The sequence below is a fragment of the Leptodactylus fuscus genome, chromosome 3 (assembly GCF_031893055.1).
Source record: "Leptodactylus fuscus isolate aLepFus1 chromosome 3, aLepFus1.hap2, whole genome shotgun sequence".
In the NCBI taxonomy this organism is placed as follows: Eukaryota; Metazoa; Chordata; class Amphibia; order Anura; family Leptodactylidae; genus Leptodactylus; species Leptodactylus fuscus.
Window position 1 is genome coordinate 116,016,571 of NC_134267.1, and position 23,481 is coordinate 116,040,051.

At 40.3% G+C, this 23,481-nt stretch overlaps 1 protein-coding gene across 2 annotated transcripts in view; it reads right to left on the reverse strand.

The window, feature by feature from the left end:
- The window catches only part of KLHL32 (kelch like family member 32), a 157,851-nt gene that overhangs the window by 1,016 nt on the left and 133,354 nt on the right, over positions 1-23,481 (reverse strand). For both annotated transcript variants that reach the window (XM_075268195.1, XM_075268196.1), the window contains 3 exons: positions 11,334-11,392; positions 7,321-7,513; positions 2,856-2,950 (listed from right to left, as the gene is read on the reverse strand). In XM_075268195.1, the coding sequence (XP_075124296.1) occupies positions 2,856-2,950; positions 7,321-7,513; positions 11,334-11,392 (347 nt within the window). The remainder of the gene's footprint in view (positions 1-2,855; positions 2,951-7,320; positions 7,514-11,333; positions 11,393-23,481) is intronic.

Here is a 23,481-nt window from a genome sequence, read left to right on the forward strand (position 1 = left end):
TAAAATGGTGACTATTTGGGTATCGTTTTTTCAGGCGGACACTGCCATGGAGTTTCCAATGGAGATTCTGACACGTGTATATAGCCGAATGTGGGACAGATTTGTTGTATTGTCAGCTATGCTTCCTTTTTCCAATACTATCAAGTGTCTGAATATTTGGGGGGATGATGGCTTAACAACTATGCTGTACAGCTCTTTAAAGAGAGTCTATCATCACCCCCAGCTACTTTAAGCTGCTCCCACAGTGCTGTAGATGCTGTTAGCAGAATAAAGATGATACTTTTCTTATGTTTCGCAGCTCCAGGGATGCAGAGAAAAAACCCTTTTTAATTTTTATTCAAATAAGGACCTCAGAGCACAGGAAGAGATTTCAGGCATTGGACACTGCTATACATCATCGCTAAACACGTCCATCCTGCATGTAGCTCGTCCCCCTGGGCAGTGTGAGTTGTTCCTCCCACTGCTCTGACGTCATGGAGAGCCATATTGAAATTATTTTGAATGCAAAATTTGCTCTTTTGGTCCCGGATGTGCTTGAACATACTGAACATGCACCATCTGTTAGTTCTGCCCTATGTTCGGAAGAGAAGAACCCTCCTCTTCTCTTTTTAGTTATATGGTGGAACCTAAAGACAGCTATGGAAGATAAATAAATAGTAGAAGAATCTGAATCTGTTTGGCCTACTGACATCATAAGGTATAACCCAGATAAAAATCTTTTTACTCATTTATTTCATCATAAGTGACAACTTAAGTTTTGGGCTCAATGGAGACTTTTTTTTTTTTTTGGGGGGGGGGGGGGGGGTGGTACAAAATTAAAATTTTAACTAGAGAAGGGGGGGTCACCTTGAATTGTATATAGCTACACAATCTTCTGGACTGCAGCAAACACTAGATTGAAGCTTAGAAAGTTGTACTGCAAAAAGTCTACATAATGGGTTCAGATTTACTATTCTTGTTTACCACACGGCATTAAGTAGGACAGGGTAATCTGAATATGCTCTAAATTTACCAAAGTGGCTCCTGCTCGTATGTTTCCACCACATATTGCTTGGCTTGATTTGTGCCAAATTTTGGTGCTATGGTGATATGTACTGAAGAGCTGTGCAGGGGCCAGGAGTTCAGCGGATGGTTAAGTATAACATTTAGGTTTTTTTATTTTTTACTACAGGGCTATTGGGAACCCCAGTCCATAAGGACCTGTAGGTGATTTAGTGTCTCAAATATAATTTTAAGGGAACCTTTCAAGACTAATTATTCTGCAGCACTTCACTGTATGCAGAATATGCCATGTCCTTGTTTGAATACAAACCCAGAACCCCATTGCTACCAAGCAGGAGTGCTTACCACTGAGCCACCATGCTGTCTGGAGATATAGACAGTTTTTATGCTCAGATCACTAAACTGTGCCCTCTACCTTTCAGTAGCAAAGGTGAGAGAATTTGAGTACATCCAAAGTATACTGTTCACAAAGTAGAACTATGACTTGGATATGTCTTGAGCATGCAGAGACTGGAACCTCCCAGTAGTCTCTATTCTAAAGGTATAATGGGTAAATGTGGGAACCCAAAGCCAATAGGAAAATGTCTGGAGATGTAAGATAGAAAAAGGTGATAAGGACAGAAATACAAAGGGGGGGGGGGGGGGATAACGACACCACGTTCAGTCTATGAAATAAAGTATTGGTAAAATAACAAAATTACAATTATATTCAATTCAAATTTGAGAGAAGCACCAAGTCAATACTGCATTCTTTATGATATAGCACAAAAAGCTACTCATTTCATACATTTAATGTTATGGAGCAATGTTCTGCCATTTAATAAAATGGAGTTTAAAACGCATCTCTCACCTTATATGTGTTTTATCCTGTAGGAATGGCTATGTACGCTTTAACTACATTTCAATAAGCAGTGGCATTCCAGAAGAAGAAAGAAATACTAGCTGTTACTGCCATGTGCTACAATATATGTGTAGGTCAGAAAAGGTAATGTATTATGATTAATGGACTCCCATTACTAGCATTGTCCTAACTAATCCAATCGGTAGGGAACTGATAGCCATTTATAGTAAATTATTTATCTTTATGTAGTGAAAAATACAGAATGAAAATATAAGTCCCACATCTCTTCTCCAGCCAGTATGGTTTGTTTTCTTCATGTAAATTTACATCAAGTTCAGTATTCTTTCAACCTGACTGTAAAATGCAGTCTGCCCCACTTGACTGGATAGCCCTTAGCTGAGATGAGGTTGCTGGCTAAAAACAATGACAGCTAACACAGGTTATAAGCGAAAAAATCATTCGGTCTGATCATTGCTGTTCTGCAAAAGTGTTGACGTTCAATCACTTGAAAATACAGGAATGAACTTGGAAAGAAGAGAGGACCGGAGGTTGAAATGAAGCTTGTCCACTGAGTCATAACACTGGGCTTCAATAAGGAAATTGTCCTACTGATTGCCATTCAGCTGCCTCTGTGATTGACAGGTACCACCGACTTACTGTACATATTTCTTAAAGATGGCTACTGCACATCACCATACTCTTTTTACTGGTACTAATATTCATACCGACTGCTGGTTAGATGAATAGATCATGAAAGCACAAACACAAACGTTCTCAATCTTACTGGAAGGCAGAACGGAGGATGAATTATTGCAGTTTTGTGGTACAGTTTTTGTTTGCATGGCTTCTACCAGCAGAACAAGTTCTTTCTTCTTGTTTCCATATAGAAACCATGCAAGCAAAAACTAGCAGCAGTTCGAGAAAGAATCTTTCAGGAACCCAAAAATTGGTTGCACGTGCTATGCTGTTCACCATGTATCATTTATGTTGTTTTTTTGTTTGTTTTTTTTACCTGTATACATGCTAAAGGTTCATTTGTCCAAATTGAGTAGCCACCAACCAAGTAGATTCTTCCATTATGTACAGCAACTCCAGATTCGTTTTGCCCTTAACAAAAGTATTAAAAAAAATGCTTATTCATAATGGCATCCATTTACAACAAAGCATGAACTCTTTAAGTGGTTATCCCATCTCAAGGATCCAATCTAATAATTCATCCAATTTGTCCAGTTTATAAATCATCTAAATCCAGCATATATTCCCCCATACAGCTGATACAATAAACTATGAGTGATTAGTGTTATTTGGGTGAATTTGAACCTAATTACATATGATGTATTAATGGGATGTTAACAAATAGGGAAAAGCTTCAACCATCATTCTTTATTCAAAATACATGTTTGTAATATTTTGTTTGTAGTATTTTGTAATATTTTTGGTGTGGTGGTTTAAAGGGGTTGTCCGGCATAAAATTAAATCCCTACACTAATCTAAACACCCTTCCACCGCCTACTTTCTAAATAACATAAATTATCAAAAATTTATATTTACCCATACTCCTTGAGCACTACTACTTCACCCCCACATCCACTCCATCGCCGGCTGCAGAGCAGTGCTGGGTCTATAGCAGGTGCTAGCAGTCAGAAAAGAAGGATAGGCTATTCCCAAGGAAGAGAGGTAAGAATACAATGGGGACGGGGCTTGAGCTGAGTAGGCAGGGAAGGTATAGCTAGAGAGACAGGGGTTGGGTGTATGGCAGGGAGGGACAGAGGAAGGGGGGGAGGCGAGAGGGAGCTTGTGTGGAAGTTACATAGCAGGAAACTGAACCATGTAAAAAAAAAAAAATGCAGTAGATATCAGGAGCTCCCAGAAATCACTCAAAACACTGCTAAAGGTATATGGGTGCATTTATTAACCCATTAAAAGCATTTTTTAATAGCATTAGACCTTTTTTGTCTGGGAAATCCCTTGAAGTGGCATGATTTTATGTTCACATGAAAGAATAATGCTCAGAAATAGTCTGCAACCCTCCCTGGCCGATTAATTTTTTTATATTTTTTTTTTAAACTAGTTTTATTGAAAACTGTACAACATGGTACACAAGACAAGGAAGTAGTAATGAGGTAGACATCACAAGAATCTCAAGCCATATGCTGTACAAAGAATATGCACAACAAAAATTATGCTAAAAATCTGATGCTGTGGTCAGTCATAAGCAGTTAACACGAGAGGGAGTCCAGGCAAGGGAGTCCCAAATGAAAACATCCAGCATGACCTGTAGAGAGTTTAAACAGGAGAAAGACAAGCAAGTATCGTTAAACACCCAGCATCTGCTGTACTAGTACGGTGGATGCCTGGAAATGGTTAAACAGTTTGTAATTGATATTAAGGAGAGAGATCAGTCTATAGGACCCACAGTCCATTCAAACCTTAGCTGGCTTGAGGAGGATAGCCTCGTAAAGGGAGTCCAGCAGAGTGTGGGCCGAGTATGTCTGGTATTGGGTAAATACCGTTACCGCTATTCTATCTGGACCCAGTGATTTACTCCTAGCCATAGCATCCAGGGTGTCAGCAACTCCTCGAACCTAAGGAAATCTAAGTAGTTCCTCCACTCCTCAGTCAAAGTTGGGAAGAGGACATCCACTAGGTAGGTCACAAGTTCTTGAACAGGAGCACGTAGTTGGGATTGGTAGAGCTCAGAGTAATATTGGTAAAATCTATTACGAGATAGCTACGCTAACTGCCAGAATCACACCATCGTGACAGCTGGGAAGGCAGTATTTTAATGTCTCAAATGGGCTAAAAGGCTGCTGGATTGGTTTCCCAACTCATAAAACCTCTGTTTGTTAAAAAAATTGTGACCTACAGGTCTTATCTTGTAATATATATAAATGTTGTCTGCCCAACTAGTGCCACTGAGTTCTAGACTCATCACTAGGAATGGCAATATACACAGCCTTTAGTAGGGCACCTGTCTGTCATCTCTGTCTCCAGTAGGGTTGAGCGATCGAGATCGAAAAAGATCGGATTCCAATCGGCGATTGAGTAAATTTCACAATCGTGATCGGAATTCCAACCCGATCTTTTCCAGCGGGATCAAAATCGGAGGTTCTCTCAAGATCGGCTCAACCCCAAAAGTGACTTTTCCCATAGAGAAGGGTTGAGGATCAGGATCGGATTCCGATCGGCGATTGAGCAAATTTCACAATCAAGATCGGCTGGAAAATGATCGGAATCGGATTTTAAAATCGATCTTGAAATCTCAAGATCGGCTCAACCCCAGTCTCCAGTAATACATGAAATACAAAATTTAATATATCCCCTTAAATATGCTTTGGTAGTTTTCCATAAAAGGTTGGGTTCAGTACCTGGAGTATTTATATCGACCTCTAACTGATCAGGTATGCCATCATGGGCCGCTATAAATATAAACCAGGAGGGGTGAATATGCTATTTAGGGGGGTCCTAGATTTGCTCCATTCCCAAACTCCACCAACAACGGTGAGTGATCATAAGTTGCTCTAGGCAAGTATGAGATTCAGGTACCAGTAAACAAGCTTTGGTATTTCCCATGGCATGATCTATTCGAGATAGGGAATGCCGAGTAGCAGGAAAATACTTGAGCTAACATGTATTTAAGACACCATTCGTCATGCCAACCCAACTCCATTATAAGTTGAGCCAGGGAAATACGGCATGTGATGGGGAAGCTGATAAATAACCAGTAAATTTTATTCATGGAATTATGTAGTACAAATTAACATGGATTTAGGGACCTGAGCCACAAATTAAGCTACATTGTGTAGGACTGACAAGTCTAATGCTGGTGGCAGAAACAATCCTATAATGACAAAGTCTGGAGTCTATAAAGGCCTGAACAAAAATATAGCGACCATCTGGCTCCTTGACAGTAAGACTAGGTTCCCATCTGAGTCCACGATGACCTAGAAGAGATACTTCCCTAGAATAAGTGGTTCGAGTGCATGGGCCACTGGACCCATGGCTTCTGTAGCTGTCTAGCCATATCAGGGGTGAGATGGTTTCTTGTAAACCTATCAGGTCAGGGTTGCTCCTGCTAATATGGGAAAATATAATATAGCTTTTCTTAGAGCTACACATGATCCTCAAGTTCCAAAAAACTAAGTGATGACTTATTGTGGCTCAACTGGGTTAATTATGGCAGGGAAAGATGAATCCCCAGGCACTGCCATAGCCAAAAAAACTGGGAACCATTCTGGCACAGAGAGATTTTCAGCAACAACATAACTGATAATGAATACCCATAATGGGAATTCAAACAATACTGAATGGAGCCTAAATCCACTCCATTAAAATACATGGGATTTAGAAAATGGGGGAAGTAGTACACCCAAGGTGGTACAATATTGTGGCACTATCTTAAAGAGAAAAAAATGAGAGAAAAAAGGCAAAGACAATCATAATGAAGTGAAACTCAAAGAACCCATAACAAGTATGCGTGAGTTCAACGCCCAAGTGGTAGAATCAAGCAAGACTGGACCTCAAGGGCCCCGTTCGCAACCATATATTCATGACTACCATCTAGGAGACCGAGATGGCAAGTTCAACCAATCCTCCACCCCTTTCAGGGATGAAAAGAAGATGGCCTTGTCCTCTTGATTTATACAGCCGCGCACTGGATAAGCCATGAAATACTGAATAGAGCATTCACATAGTCGTCATTTCTCACTGACAAAAGTTGCACGGATCTTTTGCAGGGCCGCAAAGAAGTCCAGGAAAATAGAGACAGTGGCATTGTTGAACTGGATCTCTCAAAGCTGTTGTGCTGTTTGTAATGCCGCATCCCAGTCTTTGCTACTAATAAGGTAAGCCAGTAGCAGCCTCTGAGGAACCCCCTGAGGAGGTGGTCTGGCCGGGTCTCTGTGCCCTTTTCCACCACAAAGATAGAGGAAAGTTGGGCATCTGACAAAGTTTCCTTCACCCATTGTTCCATAAATCCATAAGAATTAGTACTCTCAGCACGATCCAGCAGGGCAAGGATGCATAAATTATTACGATGGAGTTTGTTCTTCAGATCATCTACCCGTTGTTTCCATAAGTCAACTGTTTTTTCGAGCTCACTCCTTTTTTGGAGCTCTGAGTCACGTGCCCCCTCCCTTTCCCTCTTGACACTGACCTTCTCACATTACAGAGCTTAAACAGAACATCAGACACCAAGTAGTAGTGCTGTGGGCTATGGAAAAAGTTCCTACTGCGCTGGAATCAGTGGCCCGGCTCCTCTTAACAGATGCTAAGAACTTGGAATTGGTGGAGATGGTGAAAGGTTCTCTTTAATAATCTGACACTAAATAATGGTAGTGTGAACCCCCTTACAATAGGATTACACAGTTCTGATCTAGAAGACTAAATAAAAAGTGAACTCTGCAGTGTTTAAGCCAGGTTGTGTAGTATGGCACAGCAATATATATAGAATTCGATTATCAATGGTACACACTCACCTGTGAGTAAGTTAAAGTTGCAGCGTGTCCATTGATCTGTGTCAATATTGTAAGAATCTATGTGTCGCACCAAAATCCGATCATTGTTGTAATCTAAATCATTTCCACCCAGGACATAAAGTTTCCTTTGGACTGCTGCCATGGCATGGTAAACTCTTCTCTGTAGCATAGGGCTGCGACTGATCCACTTATTCTGGAAAATACAAATTAACAATTGTTTTGGCATAATGCAGTAAAGATTTAGACTCCCTTCATACACTATTTTGTGGGGTGCTTACTGTATATAGATAGAGATGTAAGATTACATAATATTAGTGCAAATCTTTTTGATGGCTTTTTTTGTGATTTCACATTTTTTTGACAGCCAACACATGTTGTATATGGAACACATTGATGTCAATGTGGCTATTCACACAGTTTTATTTTTTTCATTGGTCCATTTTGATAGACTGTCAAAAAATAAAACAAGTCATGCTTTTGTCCATCTTCATGGATTCCTCAATAGACAACTATAAGGGTTCTGTGAAAATGGCTTCCAGGCAGATGCCAAACAGCCATGAAAAAAATTGAACATTTTGTACATTTTTCCTGGTCGTATTTATCTACAGTCATGTAAATATAGCCTTATTGTGTATCCAAAAAACCACTCAAATTAAAAAAAAAAACAAAAAAACAGCATTACCGTCATATGCACATTACCACTACTTCATTCAGGATAAAGACAATTTCAGACCAGGTGATGGAGGAACAAGAACACCCCCAGGGTGTTCAGCCAAAGTTTAACGCCAATATATTTGTTCCATGTAAGTAAAAAGCAAGGGTGGCTTGAGAAAGCGCTTGTGTTGCCTTGTGGTGTTGGTGTCCTGCTGCACTGAATAACTAACAATAATGACTTTTATAGTAGTGACTGCCTCACTGTGTGCATAGCTGTTGTTCTAATCCAGAAAACCAATATTTGCGAATATAAAAAGAATAAATTATAGAATTCCATGTGGCATGATTTATCTCTGTGGATGAATGTTTGTGTTTTAAAACTCAATTCATCCTTTAGTTACATTTCTACATTTACATGTGCTAGGTGTAGTATTCCCCCCTCCCTCTATCTATCAAGAGAACAGTCCATACTGAACGAGAAGTACAGTCACATAAATAAAACACCTTTTCTCCACTGCCCAACCAGTGTCCCCTTTGCAGCCATATTAGCTTTTATTCCTTGATACTAATGAGCTGTTTGGTGCAATGAGGGGGTCACCACTACTCTAATCGCACTACTGCTATAACTGATAAGACCAGAGAGTGTAGATGTCCGTTATAGCAGTGAGGGATGGAGGGGCTAGGCGCTGGAAATACAGTAACTATTTGGTCCAATGAAAGTAATGGTGACATCCTTGTATCCCCAAACAGCTCATTGGCATATCAGGAGTAAGCCAACATCTCAGCAACAGTGGCAAGCAAAACAAAATGTTTTATTTATGTGAACCCCTACTATCTGAATGGTTTTATATCTCAATAGGGACTGTTCTATTGACAGACTCACTATGAATGCCATATTTGGTATTCTTTCACCCTGAGGTGATGCCTGCAAGAAACCTCTGAGGTTAGTGATTGACCACAGCAAAGTAACCGAAGACCAGAAGGGACCACCGAGGCAGCAGATAATTTACTTTGAGGAGTACTTCTGTCTTTTTCTTGTTTTAAGCTTCTTTTTATCGAAATGTTAGTATAAAGAACAATATAGATACAGCATATCACAAAACATTGATGTGTGTTGTTTATATACATGGTTTACACCATTTTTATTGAAAGTTGTACAACATGATACATAACGAAGGTTTTAAAATCATAAGCTGCATAGAACATAAGAGATAAGGCTACAGGAAGCCTTAAAGGAGTTGTCCAGGCTAAAAAATATGTATAAATTAGGCCGGGGAGAGGTGAAAAAAATATTTAAAATATATATACTCACCTGTCCCCCATGCTCCGGTGTCCTCCCAGGGTGGTCCGGTTTGGTCAGTTGCCTACTTGTTCATGTTTTTCTTGCTGGCTGTGATGTTCTAAATCCCTTCTGCTAAGGCTGCTGATTGGTCTTAGTGGTATGTGACTGTTTAGGCCAATCAGCAGCCTCACGAAAGGAACACAGGACGTGACAGGTAGTGACATGCCCTATTCCCTTCTGAGGCTTCTGATTGGCCTCAGTGGTCACATGGGGTGGGTACTTCTGCCAGAATACAACAACAGAGCTGCAGGACTGGGCCGCAGAGGGAGGTAGCAGTGCACCAGGGATAGGCGGGTATGGTTTTCTTTTCTTTTTTTCCCCACCACCCTCGGCCTAATTAATAGATAAAATTTTAGGCCGGACTACTCCTTTAAACTTTCCTAAGAAGCTGATTTTGACCTCCAGCCAGGCAGATACTTGTGCTGTACTACACTGGGCAGCCACACCTAGCAACAAGGCTCAATGTGCTGCTTCTATCATAGTCAAATGGGGTTTTGCAGAAGCCGTCCTCCTGGCTAGTTCTGCTTCTGGAGTCAGTTGCAGAACTATACAACATGGGCATCTAAACTTCTGGTACCCAGAAGGAGGAGTTTATAGAAAGTATTGCAGTACAAGCTCTTTCATGTATTATTGAAGGTACACTTTAAAGTGAAGACATTCATTGCATAAGGCTTCATTCAGACCTTTTGTTTTGATTGGCCACTTTTGTCCCCCACTTATACCCTATGTATGTGTTTGGAGGTTTCATTGGGAGAAACTCCTGATGTTTACATATAAATGTACTGCACATTGTATCTAATCCGTTTGATGTGTCTTTTTATTATCCATATGACTTGCATATAAAATAATCTATCCACATATTAATCACATGAATAAGTTGCTAGTTTCTCCTGTGTTAAGGCCACAATAGATAGTAACTAACAGAGAACTGTATTTTACATGGTTAGCAGGAAAGTCCCACGGCAGAAAGATAAAAATGCCATCTGATTTGCAAAGTATTCTTGTGTCCCCTGATTACAGCATTCTTTCTCTCCACTGCAATGCCTGCCAGGTGAAGCACTACACAAGCAGCGAGGCACAGGGGTCTCGGCAAGGTCACAGCTAAAACGGCAGTGTTTGAATACTAATCAGTGATAGGGGAGCATAGGTCACCGCAGCCTGTCTGCTAGCAGGTAGCTCTGTGCTTGGTGGCAGATGGCAGTCATTATTGACTCTCCACAAAGGCCTTGCTTAAAGCCGTGCCCCAGTGCTCAGTGATAGAGTAATTGAGATTCAGAGCGGGTACAAGCAGATGTGGTTTGCCAGAGCCCACCGTAAACAATATGCCAGCAGAATGTAAAAAAAATTGAGGCTGTGTGCGCAAACATGAAGCTGTCCTCATTTAAAGAAAGTTTCAATTATTAACTGTATGTGTGCCTGCAATAGCATACCATACAATTAACAAAGGAAGCAGACATAGCTGAGATGTTCCCTATATTTAAAGCAATGAACATGCCTTCATATTACTGACACCAATGAAAATATATCATTAACAGATTAAACTCCGTATATAAGCAGGAATTAATAGAGAAGTCAGGGTTGGTTCACATCTGCGTTTGTATTCCATCCGGGGGAGTCCTCATGGGAACCCCCCGAATGGATTACCAAACGCAGATGTGAACGAGGCGTTACACTTACGCTAGGTTTTCACATCGGGGTGTACTATGTTTAACTACCATAGTTATATTTCTACAATAGTTGTATTTTGTGTTGTCAATTTATTTTGTATCTGTGTGTTTTGCTTTACATGGGGTGATTTTGTGACTCACCTTCGGCACATCTAGTTTGAGCTATGTGGTTGTGGCTTCTCAGGCTTAATTCGCCAAGAAACATTAAAAATGGAGTCGCACAGATATGTTAGATTAAATCCTTCAACATCAACTACTGTGATAAAAATGGCACATTTTCTGTTTAAGTTTACACTGTTAGTAAATCTGGACCAATATGGATTATGTGTGTCTTTTACATTGGTACTCACCTGTATTGGATCATATACCATTAGTCTGTTCTGGTATTGTGCAGTGTTAGTCACGCCACCTGAAATGACATATTTCAAAACATATTTAGAAAGTAAAATCACCATCTACACCCCTTATACCACTTTACAGAAATATTGTAATAATCCCTTCAAACTGATTAGCAGACAATGGTTATTTAAAATATTTGTCTTGGATTTGGAACAACCCTTGGCGGACCTGGGGGAATGTATAAGAAAAAGCATACTCACCCTTCCCTGGTGATCTGTTCTCCACTAACCCATCGCATGCTGGGACCATAGTGCCAGAAGTCTTAAGCCTCAGTTGACCACTGATTCCAATCAGTGGCATCATCGGTTGCTGTAAGGAAATTGGAGATGGATTTAAGTGACATCACCGATCTCCCTCCAGCAATCCGCTGAGAACAAGCAATTGTTCATTTAAGGCTCATGATTTCCAGTGCCATAGCTTCAGTAAGCAACAGAAAGGGGTCTGGCAGCAGGCAATGGAGTATCAGAAACAGATGAGTATGTTTTTGTTTTTTTTTCTTTTACTTCCCCTGGCTAATGCACTTGTTGCTCAAAATCCTAGAGAACCCCTTTAACTACAACCAGCACTCTGATCTAATCAGTGCTGCTGACTGCTACTGAAAAAGTCAGACAGGTGCTGATGGCCACAGCACAACATGTAAAAGGTGCTCTTCTCTCTGCTTGTCATGTCAAAGCACTTGACAAAAACTTATGTATAGCATCCAAGAACTCTAAAAAAAACAGCCACATACTTCAACTCACCAAGTACCACACCACAACTCTCCTGTGAGTAAGTGGAGGTCAAATGGAGAGCTTGTTCTGGTTCTGTCAGCCAGATTTAATATACACTAAAAAGTACAGTGCTCACAGTTACAACAGAAAAATATGTAATAAAAAGACATACCGGTAAGTAAAACAGTATAAGGGTGCATTCACACTACGTATACGGCAGCTTATTCTGAACGTAAAACACGTTCAGAATAAGCGGCGTATAAATCAGTTCCATTCATTTCTATGGGAGCCGGCATACGAGCGCTCCCCATAGAAATGAATGGGCTGCTTTTTTCACTACGAGCAGTCCCATTGAAGTGAATGGGAAGTGCCCGCGTGTACGGCTTGCTCTGCTCATGCCGAGCCATACACGCAGCGCTTCCCATTCACTTCAATGGGACTGCTCGTAGTGAAAAAAGCAGCCCATTCATTTCTATGGGGAGCGCTCGTATGCCGGCTCCCATAGAAATGAATGGGATCTACTTTATACGCCGCTTATTCTGAACGTGTTTTACGTTCAGAATAAGCTGGCGATTACGTAGTGTGAATGCACCCTAAAAAATAAATTGGAGTAAGATAAATCAACTGAGAAATTTGGACAGATTACAAGTTTGGTTGCATTTCTAGGTATCTGACCCTGTTGTCTTGTCCATGACCAATTTCTAAAGGAACTTTAACCCAGTTCTCTTGTGGTAACCTCCCACGTGACCAGGGTAGTTACAAGCAATTCAACAACGATATGATATATTTGTAGAATATACCATAACATCTGATATAGGAATGATACATTGCCATACCAAACATTAATGTGAAATCATAATCCTTGTGGCTGATAGATGTTTGATAACATTCAGAAGCACCCCAATTTATCTGTGCTTCCTGACCAATGTGACCATATTCCTGTACACAGATTGATATGAAACATGAATTATGGCATATATGGCTTTGAAGTTATCTTTTACCTCTGTTAACAAAGATTTCCCCAGATAATCTGGTTGCAAAGGTAGTTGTGGTGTCTAATATGACCCCACATGAAAGCAAATGTATGAATGATTATTATCTACAAAGGAATTGCCATTGTGGTCTTAATTATGGTAGTTACCTAGATGCTGGGATGTGTAATGGAACTTAGAAATAACACATACAGAACTTTCACTCATTATATCTAGACACTACTACCAGCAATAAACAAAATTCATAACTAGATGATAGAATATATACATAACTCATACATAACAACCCCATACACAGGACTGTCAATTTCACGGGTCCACGCAGCCATGAATTCTGTGCTTCAAAATTCGGGGCTGGTCCTATCGATTCTGTGGTCCAAAGAAAGTACAGATGGCACATGGATGCCTTCCATGTGCCTTTTGTTTAATTTTTCAGAGACAGCTGAGTGTCATGACACAAAATTATGGTGGCATTACCACAAGACACCCTGATGTCATCTGGCGTCAAGACACTGTCTTGTCTCTGTCAGTCATTCATGACGTGTCTGTGACTAGAAGAAGCTGGAAGACCGATGCCAGAGCCCAGGAGAGGTGAACAACACTATTTATTATATTTCCTCACTTCCCTTGGACTTCTGCTCATTATATTCCGGAGTCTGAAATAACCCCAAATTATAATAATGGTTCGTGGGTAATGTACCCCAAAAATTGATCTTTCTGAACCTTTGGAAAAAAATGTGGAAAATTTTTAAAGAAAACCATATGGGCGATGATAGAGCAACTGTACTTTTTTGTCCTGTGTGGTAGGACAGTTTGGGGTGGGGGGGGAGGTTTTTTTTCCTTCCACATATTGAATTATTTTCACTTACCCCCTCCTCCTCACTACTATTACCTTCCCGGAACTCCTGCTTCCTGAAGCTTCTGCAGGGGGCTCCTTGTGGCTGTTCCGCTATTCTGTCTTTTGGGACGGAAGAGCGGCTTTGGTACTCCATGAGCCGCTCCCGTCTCCTCCGGTATGTAAGTTTCCTCTGTATCCCTAGGTAGAGAAGAAGTGCTGCAGCAGTGATCTGCGTGTGCCATCTCCTTTCCCCAGCATTGGAGAAGCTTTTTTTCTTCCTCTGTTGAGGAATACATTGGGTTGGGAGCCTGCGCTTGGGGAGGTAGCTTACTGTCATTTTCTCTGACTAAGAGTGCCTTGATGACGTCAGAGGCACTTACTTACCTGTACTGTGGGTATCTTTGCCCTTTCTTCAACAGAGCTTCTTTTGAGACAAAATTACCTCACTCTAGGTGAAATATTTAGGAAAGTACTCTGTTTATTACTAACTGAATTCCTTTTAAAAAAGAAAAAAAAAAACTCCCCCCCCCATATTGTGTCCTCATCCAAGGCAATATTTAACTTTTTTTATTCTTGACTTTTTTTTTTTTTTTTTTTTTATTAGAAGTTTTCAACTGCATCTGGATGGTGAGTTGTTCAGACATAAGTCTTCATCTAAGTGCAAGCACCTTTCCTGTAGGAATTGTGACAGTCCTTTCCCTGACAGCTATGAGTATAATACTTGGTGTCGCCATAAGGAACCTTCTGGTGAGCCTACAATAAGAGATGTGGTAATCTGGGTGAAGGAGTATGTTTAGGATTTGATGACTTAAGAGTCATCTAAGGACTTAAGAGTCATCTACAACTATTATCTGCTCTGATTAATATTTTAGAATCCTTGATGAGACTATCACCAGTTTGTCGGATACTGCTATGGGTAAGTTACTATTTCCTCTGGAAAAAAATCCAGAAACTCCTGAAATCCGTCGGGTCAGGCCACCATAATGTTGGCCCTGGGGTAGCCTCTGTATCCATCTCTAAGAGGCCTAGGGCCTTCAAAATGGATGACATGTTGCTGAATACCTTGTCCAACGAGTGGAAGTATCCTAAAAAGGCTTTTTTCTTGTCCATAAGGTATAAGACCTTAATTCCTGTATTTTAAGTACAGTACAGGAATTGGGGTCCTCCACCCAAGGTGGGCATGACTGTAGCTAAGCTGTTCAGGCTGTCCTTATCTCTACTCTGTTTACAATTTTCTACTTTTAATCCCCCTTATCTGTCCTCTAGGGGACAGCATAAAAAGGAGTCAGTATACAATCAGTTTGTGCATCAGTCCATCTTAAACGGAATTCAGACGGACGGATGGCATACTGATGTGTGAACCAAGCCTTACCTTGAAAATATAAATAAAGTCTGTAAAGTTATAATGAATGTTTCATTTTATATAATAGCATGTATATATGTACAGTCACATTTATTTATAGTCAATATTCAACCGTAACTTTGAGGCTGGGATTACACTGCGTGCAGTTCTAATTGCAGTAATGACTATCTCATGTTACTATACATTTCACCTGTATTATAATGGTCAGTACACCAGAGGTTGTCAGGTTATTGGCCCTAAGGGCGGGTTCACATCTGGTCTCCACTTTGTGGGTTTTCGTCTTCTGCCAAGAAACTGGAAAGGAGACGGAAACCCGGCAGTCAGTGTCCGCCTGTGAGCGTCTTCTAGTCTCCGATGTGAAACCATTTTAAAAAACAAAACAAACGGTTTCTCCGCGGAGATGCAGAACACACTCACAGGCAGACACTTTGCACACCCATTCAAGTGAATGGGTTTGAAAACTGACTGCCGGTTTCCATCTCCTGTCCAGTTTCTCGGGACGGAAACCTGCAAAGTGGAGACCCGGCGCAGGTGTGAACTCGTCTTTAGCTTGCATTACTTAGCGACATATAAAGTATTGACATCTCACAGTCCTCTCGCTCACTGACATCATGGGGCAGATGTCAATGATGTCCAGCAGGTGTGATTATCAGGGACCATGTGACTAGGCTAAAGCTGCTCCCGCCCACCGCAGCTACTTGGAATAATTTACATATAACTTATACTGCTTTCAAACATTTATAATATCACATTGCTGCAACAAAAAGACTACAGAGTGCACTGATGGAAAGGGAAAATGTGTCTTATTGTAGTGTCCAAATAGTGGCACACCAGTGTCCATGCAGCATCACATAATGCCAGTGGCGTAACTACCGGGGTAGCAGGGATAGCGGCTGCCACAGGGCCTGGGACATTAGGGGCCCGGCGACAGCCGCTACCACTGTGTTTTTTTCCCCTTTACAGGCTGGAGTTACTCCAGCCTGTACTGGTCCCTAAGTGACGCCGCGGGCCCCACAAACATCATTTCGGGGGTCCAGGAAAGGTAAGAGGGCTCTGGACTGGTTCGGGCCTACTTCTGGACGCTCCCTGACGTCAAATGACCCGAAACGCAGGGCCCGGTCATGTGATGTTCTGGGTCATGTGACGTCCTGGACGTCATTAAAGAAGGCCAACGCCACCGAGGAGTGCAGTGGAGCTGAAGATAGGTAAGTAACATTGGTTTTTCAAGTTTTTATCCCCCTGGGTCTCCAATTATTGTGCTCTGGGGTCTGAAAAGATCAAAGAAAAGAGAGAGAAAAGTTCATGGGTGTCTACAGTGGGACATAATACTGTGTGCAGGGGCCACTATGGGGCATAATACTGTGTGCAGGGGTCACTATGGGGCATTATACTGTGTGCAGGGGCCACTATGGGGGATAATACTGTGTGCAGGAGCCACTATGGGGCATTATACTGTGTGCAGGGACCACTATGGGGCATAATAGAGTGCGCAGTAGGGGGGGGGGGGTCGGTCGGGGTCTTCAGCGGGTGTCGGTCAGAGGGGGGCCCCCCCATGTGAAAAGTTCACCACAGGGCCCCGCCAGTCCTAGTTACGCCTCTGCATAATGCCCAGATAAATGCTCATCACACAGAGAGTATACCAGGCCCTGCAGCTCACAGTACATACTGTAGGCTACGGTACTTAAATAACGCCACGTAAGTGCTCATTTTCTGTGACAGTATATACAATGCTTAGACAATTCCATACAGCAACCAGATTAACCACAAAATCACGGCCGCAAAATAACGCGGCGTATACGATCCAGGCTCCCATTGGAATCAATGGGAGCTTTTACGGCGCTCAAAATCTCACACGCCGTATACGTGCCAGGTCACGCGGCACGTTACTCCGTGTGAATGGTTCCTAACTAAGGGGAATAAGTCACCAGAAAATTACCTTATTTTATTAACCAAATGTTTGTGTTAAACATATTTTTAATATTTTTTTAAGAACTGATTTTTTTTTATTTTACAATTTTCATTTGAGCTGCTAAGCTTGGTAATAGACTGGCATTTGTCCATTCTGTAAGCAGTCAGACAGGATTACATTGAAGATAACACCTCTATAGATACCAATACTGACCTATCATTGCATTCACTCATGACAATAGTGTCAATGATGACACAGCTTATTTACGCTACCTCCATGCACAAAGCACATCTAAAAAACACCTCCATAGACCTCATCAAGTTAACTGTAGACCCTAGTTGCCTATTTTGTAACTAAACAGGTGATGTTTTTAAAATGTTAAAAAAAAAAAACCAAAACGTGAAAAGCTGCTTCATTTTTCAATTTACCAGGCAAATGATGAAAAGTAAAACAAAATATATATACAGTATACATACCTCTAATACTGGTAAGGTTGATGAAAAGTAGAAAAAAAAATCTCTTTTACTGGTAAGGCTCAGGGACATGTTACTGTAATCCACCACCTATGAGGATTCTGACAAGTCCGATGGAACATAAGCCGTGTCTGGAATATGATCTCATTAGGAATTGAAGGACTAGTTTAAAGCGCCAGAGCAAGTGTGGACTGAATGACTGCACATGAGGGAGGACATGAGAATACTCTTCTTCTTATCAGTGGGATAAAACAAATGTCACTCACAAAACTTATTTCTCTGTTCTTGTTTTAGGTTTCAAAAAGTTTCACTTGGGGAATAGCGGAATAGGGCAGGGCAAGGTCATTAATGACATCTTCTACATTGAAAGTGAACTGCAGGTTGCTCATGGGGCTTGTGAATTTGCATCAAAGTACAAAGGTTGTAAAATAAAAGGATGACATTTTTAAATGTATTTTGGAATGAAAGATCTCAAGTCTCCTTATCAACAGAAGATGGTCTAACACATTATCACATATTACAAAGTCAATCAAAGTCTGTGGAGGCCCTTGGCAAAATATGTGTGTGCATGTGAAGGGATTGTATAGTAGAAGAAAAGCTAAGAGTAGCACGGCCATCATTTTACCAGACTAAACAATGTATTAACTAATAATAAGGCAGTATAGACATAAACAGTCTGAAAATTTCCCATGCAAATATAATACTTTTTATAGATCTTGTTTAAAAATACTTTCTCCATTTTCCCCTTGTATCCGAATATTGTGCTGTCTGTGAAAAACCGCAATGTATTTCCACCAAGGGATAATCGGCAGTGATTTTTGGCTGCTGCCCACTGTGCCGTGGGCCCTTAGACTAACAAGCATTGCGCCAAATTTATGAAATGTTTTAGACACATTTCATGTACTTTTACCAACTGTACAAAAAAGAGGTGAGGTTCTATGGAAAGTGGGCATGACGTAAGGTGTGCTTCAATAAATGTACCAAATTTACTAAGCCAACTAACAAAAAATGTAAGGCTACATTAGACAGTCTATGTCCGTGAAATGCAGATCAATTTTTTATTTAATTTTCCATATTTTGTATGTCTCTGGGTCCGTGAAAACGAATGACACACATAGCGTTTGCTATAAGTAAGGAGCTCAGGCTCTGAAACGCGTAAGCGGTTCAGTATGTCGCATCGTCATTGTTAGTCCGGTATGTCTACATGAATTTTTTTGAATAACGCTGAATTTGTTTTTCTGTTCGATGTCTGTGTTGGGTTTTTTATGGGACCAAATGTTCCTATTCATTAAAAGCTAAGTTTTATCTGGATCTATTGTTGTGCTGGATATATCTTTTTTCTCATGCATTATGTCTTTTGCCTAAACCCAGTAGGCTATATCCGTGCATAACCAGTTTCACGTATATACATTTTTACCGGAGCATCGAGCCGTGAATCATTGTGATACTGTATATGTGTAAAGACTAAAACTTAACTTTTATTAAATAAACTAAACAAACATTTGTGCTTAAAAGATATGGGATACTGTCACAGACATATCTATACAAATGGTTTACGGGAGTCACTCCAAGTTATATCACTCATTTGTGCAAAAACTCCTACGAACTTCTCGTCACTTTATATATTCCTATACAGGCCAACTATCATCTAGGCTTCCCATTTTCAGTATAGCCTACTGGAGCCAAAGAAGATACCGTTCGTGTTTTACCAGTGTTAGCCTGGCTAGTACAGGCAATCAAGGTTAATTTATGTGAAGCAGAACCACCCCAGCAGCAAAAAAAAAACCAAACATACTGTCTATAAAGAATCCAATTCACTCAACTCTAGTGGGAATCGGTTGCATGTTCCTACTTTGATGGTCACTACATGTGGCCATGGTTCGCACACTCCATATCATCCAATTAGGCTAAGTGACTAAAGGATACAAAACTGATATACCACATACTGAATCTAAAGTGCTGTACGTTTCACTGTACAGACACTACAGCAACTTGGGTCGTATGCGCATGTCACTGTAGTGGTTGTATCAGCAACTCCCCTGTGGTTCACTAACAACTTAGCCAGGCACAATTGTATGTGGTCTGCTTCACTGATGCTACCAAGGGTCAGTGGGTAACTAACTTGTTCTACCCACAACCTATTGATTGTATCACTGAACTTTCCCTAATTTCAGAGAAGTAGCTGTTCTTGTCCTCCTAACGTCAGAGAGAGCAAGAACAGCTACCTCTCTTGATAAACAAGAGTGATATAACTTGGAGTGACTCCCATACACCATTTGTATAGATATTTCCGTGACAGTGTTCCATATCTTTTAAGCACAATTGTTTGTTTAGTTTATTCAATAAAAGTTAAGTTTTAGTTTTTACACGTATATATTGGTTGGTTCAAAGCGAAATAATAGTAAGGACAAATTTTTCAACAAGTTGTGTATGTAGTATTAGTTAGGCCCCTGAGCTCTGCGCTTAGCTGTTTTCATTTCAGATTGCAGAACATCTATTCCTAAAACTAAGTTTCCGGGGCGTTTAGAGAGCCTTAGTCCTCTCTCTTAGCGCTGTGCGAAATTTAGGTAGTTTATTGTTTTGCTATCTGGTGTCTGACGGTTGCATTTTTTGGGACGTGCTTCAGTGAGGTGAGTGAAGGAAATAGGAAAGGAGGAAAGGTGTTTAGATAGGGTATGGAAAGGGGGAAAGCAAGGTAGGGAGCAAGTCAATCAGCTTTCCAGTCAAAATCTGAAGGAGCTATCCGCATGCTGGGAAGAGATTGTAAAAACGGAAAGGTGATCAGAGAATGGAAGAATGTAATTGTAAAATGTACAGCAGTATTCTGATGTAAAGCTGATGATCAATTCCCCTTAAAGTTTTTTTTTTCACTGTGACATCATGATTGATATTATTTTATTGATTATATTACTATAATATTTTTGACATTCACTACTTGAGTGTTTTCCCAATATCCTCCTTTACCGCCCACGCAATGTATTATGCTAATATGTACTAGCACTGTGCTCAACAATAGCTTAAGAACATGATATAATGTACAAACAATGCTTATTAAGAACTCCTTGAAGTAATAAACTGTGAACTCCCATGTCATCACTTCTGACTTCAATACAAATTATTGAATACATTAGGAATCTCATGAGATCTCCACATTCTCTTTCTATTAAGCGTAAATAACCGCAGAAGGGGCTACACTGTATCATACAACAAGATATCCTTTGACAGAATTAAAGTGTACCCAGTGACATCACAGTTACTGTGTTTTTATCATACACATTTCATACTTCTGCATCCTCTGTAGCTACAGACTCTTTGTTCCTTTGTTGCAAAAAAAAAAAGGAAAACATTCTCAAAGCACGGGAAACAAAAACAAGGAGAAGTTAATTCCTGAATATTTTACATTTCGACTGCAATGTTGGAGGTCCTTGATAATTTTATGCACTTCACATACCTCTTCTTTCACTTTTAGATTAATCTTCTGAAATGAGATGCAGGGGATTTGCATACAGATTTGACGACACAAAAATAGATATGGAATTATTAACAGTCTATATATGTTGTAATTTTTCCTAGTGTGGAGTACCCTTGCCTACAGCAATATTCTTGGCTTTGAAAGTCATCAGGCTGATTTTCTTGCTCTTAGGTTATGGTACCCCATGCTGCTACACTGTCCCCTGCAATCAAAGCAGTTGCACAGATTCCTCGGTTTCCCCTAATAAGTATATTTTATTGATTGGCAGTTTTGATCTGCCTCCCCAGGGGGATAATCTGCATCTTGCGAGCATTCTATAGATACATCTGGCATTAAATATGCCATCTTATATGAGAATCAATTTTCAAAAACAACTTTTCTTCTAACTTTGAAGTGACACAGATGAAATTTAAAATACATTCTGCCAAAAATTTGAATTAACTGTACTGTGTTTCATCCTTGAAGTGCTAGTCAAAGTATACCACGGGCAACGGAAAATTTTAACCTCTCAAAAGACTGAAAGAATGCCACTGGAAAGGTGAAAAGAAAGTTATTTCAATGATAAATACCAATATTTTGTACAATGACAGGACTGTTCGGCGAGCAGTCTTTTGAAAGAATTGGTAATTTCTCTATAAAGAGTGTCATGATTCAAGTGCCTATTCAACTTGGGCTAGGAAATGACAGCTCTAAGCTGCAAGGTGCTCTGCAATAAAATGAACCATGCCTAGGTGGTTTAATAACGTCTCTATACAAAATACTCAGCCATGTTTAGATTATGGTGACTATTATCGCATGTTAACTCCTCATTCATGATGTATAACCCTATTGATGCATTCAAGCAGGTGGTCATGACAATCTCTTTTCATTTAAACGCTCTTGAAAAATTGATACTACTTTTTTGATTGACTGGAAATGTAGAATTCAAGTGCATTTTACAATATCTTCTGTATTTTCCGTGTGACTTCTAATTTTCTTGGAACGGGAACATCAATTTTTTTGTATTTTGCAGGTCGATCAACCCAACTTGATTTATTGAAAAACTAGCAGTAATGAAAAAAAGAGAAATTCTATCACTCATCAGCCTCCCTAAAAAGAGAACTTTAGCAAACTCTAGCAGAGAAAGCCAACATTAACTAAAACTATGGCGGCAACATATTAAAACTGGAACAATAAGTTTCAAGAACTTTTAACTAAAACTAATTTAGACTTTATTTTAGCACATACAGAAGTAATAGTGCTGCTACAGAGGTTCCTTTACTGTACCTTTGTACTAGGTAGTTAATGGAAACCCAATGTCAACCTGGATAACCAATGTGATTTTGTTCTGCTCAGTTATTACAATATTCAAGGTTCCACTTGCAGGTTCAGACCGAACACATCCAAACCGAAACTGCTATTACTATACTCTAGGGCAGTGGTTCTTAATCAGGGTTCGATCGAACCCTAGGCCCTATGCACGGTTCATTTTGTGTACCAGTGAAGAAACATATACCTATGTCTTGAATTTGGAAATAAACCATATTTGATTTATCACTAAAGAAGGGTTCGGTGAATGTGCATATGTAACTGGTGGGTTCAGTACCTCAAACAAGGTTAAGAACCACTGCTGTAGGGTCTTTTCAAACATAAAAAAAACTGTGTAACTCACCTCTCCTGGACTGCAGAACAACTCCCACTTCTCTTTCAGGCCTCTGAATGATTTCAGGGACCACTCAGGCCTGCAATTAGGCTTCAGTGGTGACGTGTCAGGCGGCATCACAAGACTTGCATTTATGCAGCACAATGTCATGTGATCACCCAATCACAGGATCAGTGGTCCCTGACATCAGGCAGAAGGTCTGGGATGAACAGAGAGGCACGGTGGAGTGCAGGAGAGGTGAATAAACACTATTTTTATGAAGAGACCCCTGAGTATAATAGCAGTTTTGATTCAGACGTGTTCTGTCCAAATGAAACCCCAACACGTACTCATATTTTAAAAGGGGTGTGGTTTGAAAAGGTGCATGACCTAAATAATCACCATTAATCGTAACTGAGGTAAAATGCCTAATTAATCATGATTTTGATTTAGTTCGTAATTGTCCAGCCCTACTTTGTACGATTGCCTCCAATTTTCAAACAGCCATAAAGACTTATTTTGACCTTTCAGATGCTATGTAAATTAAGACAGAATATAATTAGAGTCTGATGGAGCCTTTCTGGCAGTATACAAAGGTTTTATAGCATTGTACTAGAGGCATATAGCATACTGTTTTTTGTGGAATGGTGCCAGCGGAACCACCTCAGGATTAATGCTGGGAAGACCAAGGAGATGGTGGTGGACCTTAGTAAGTAGAGAC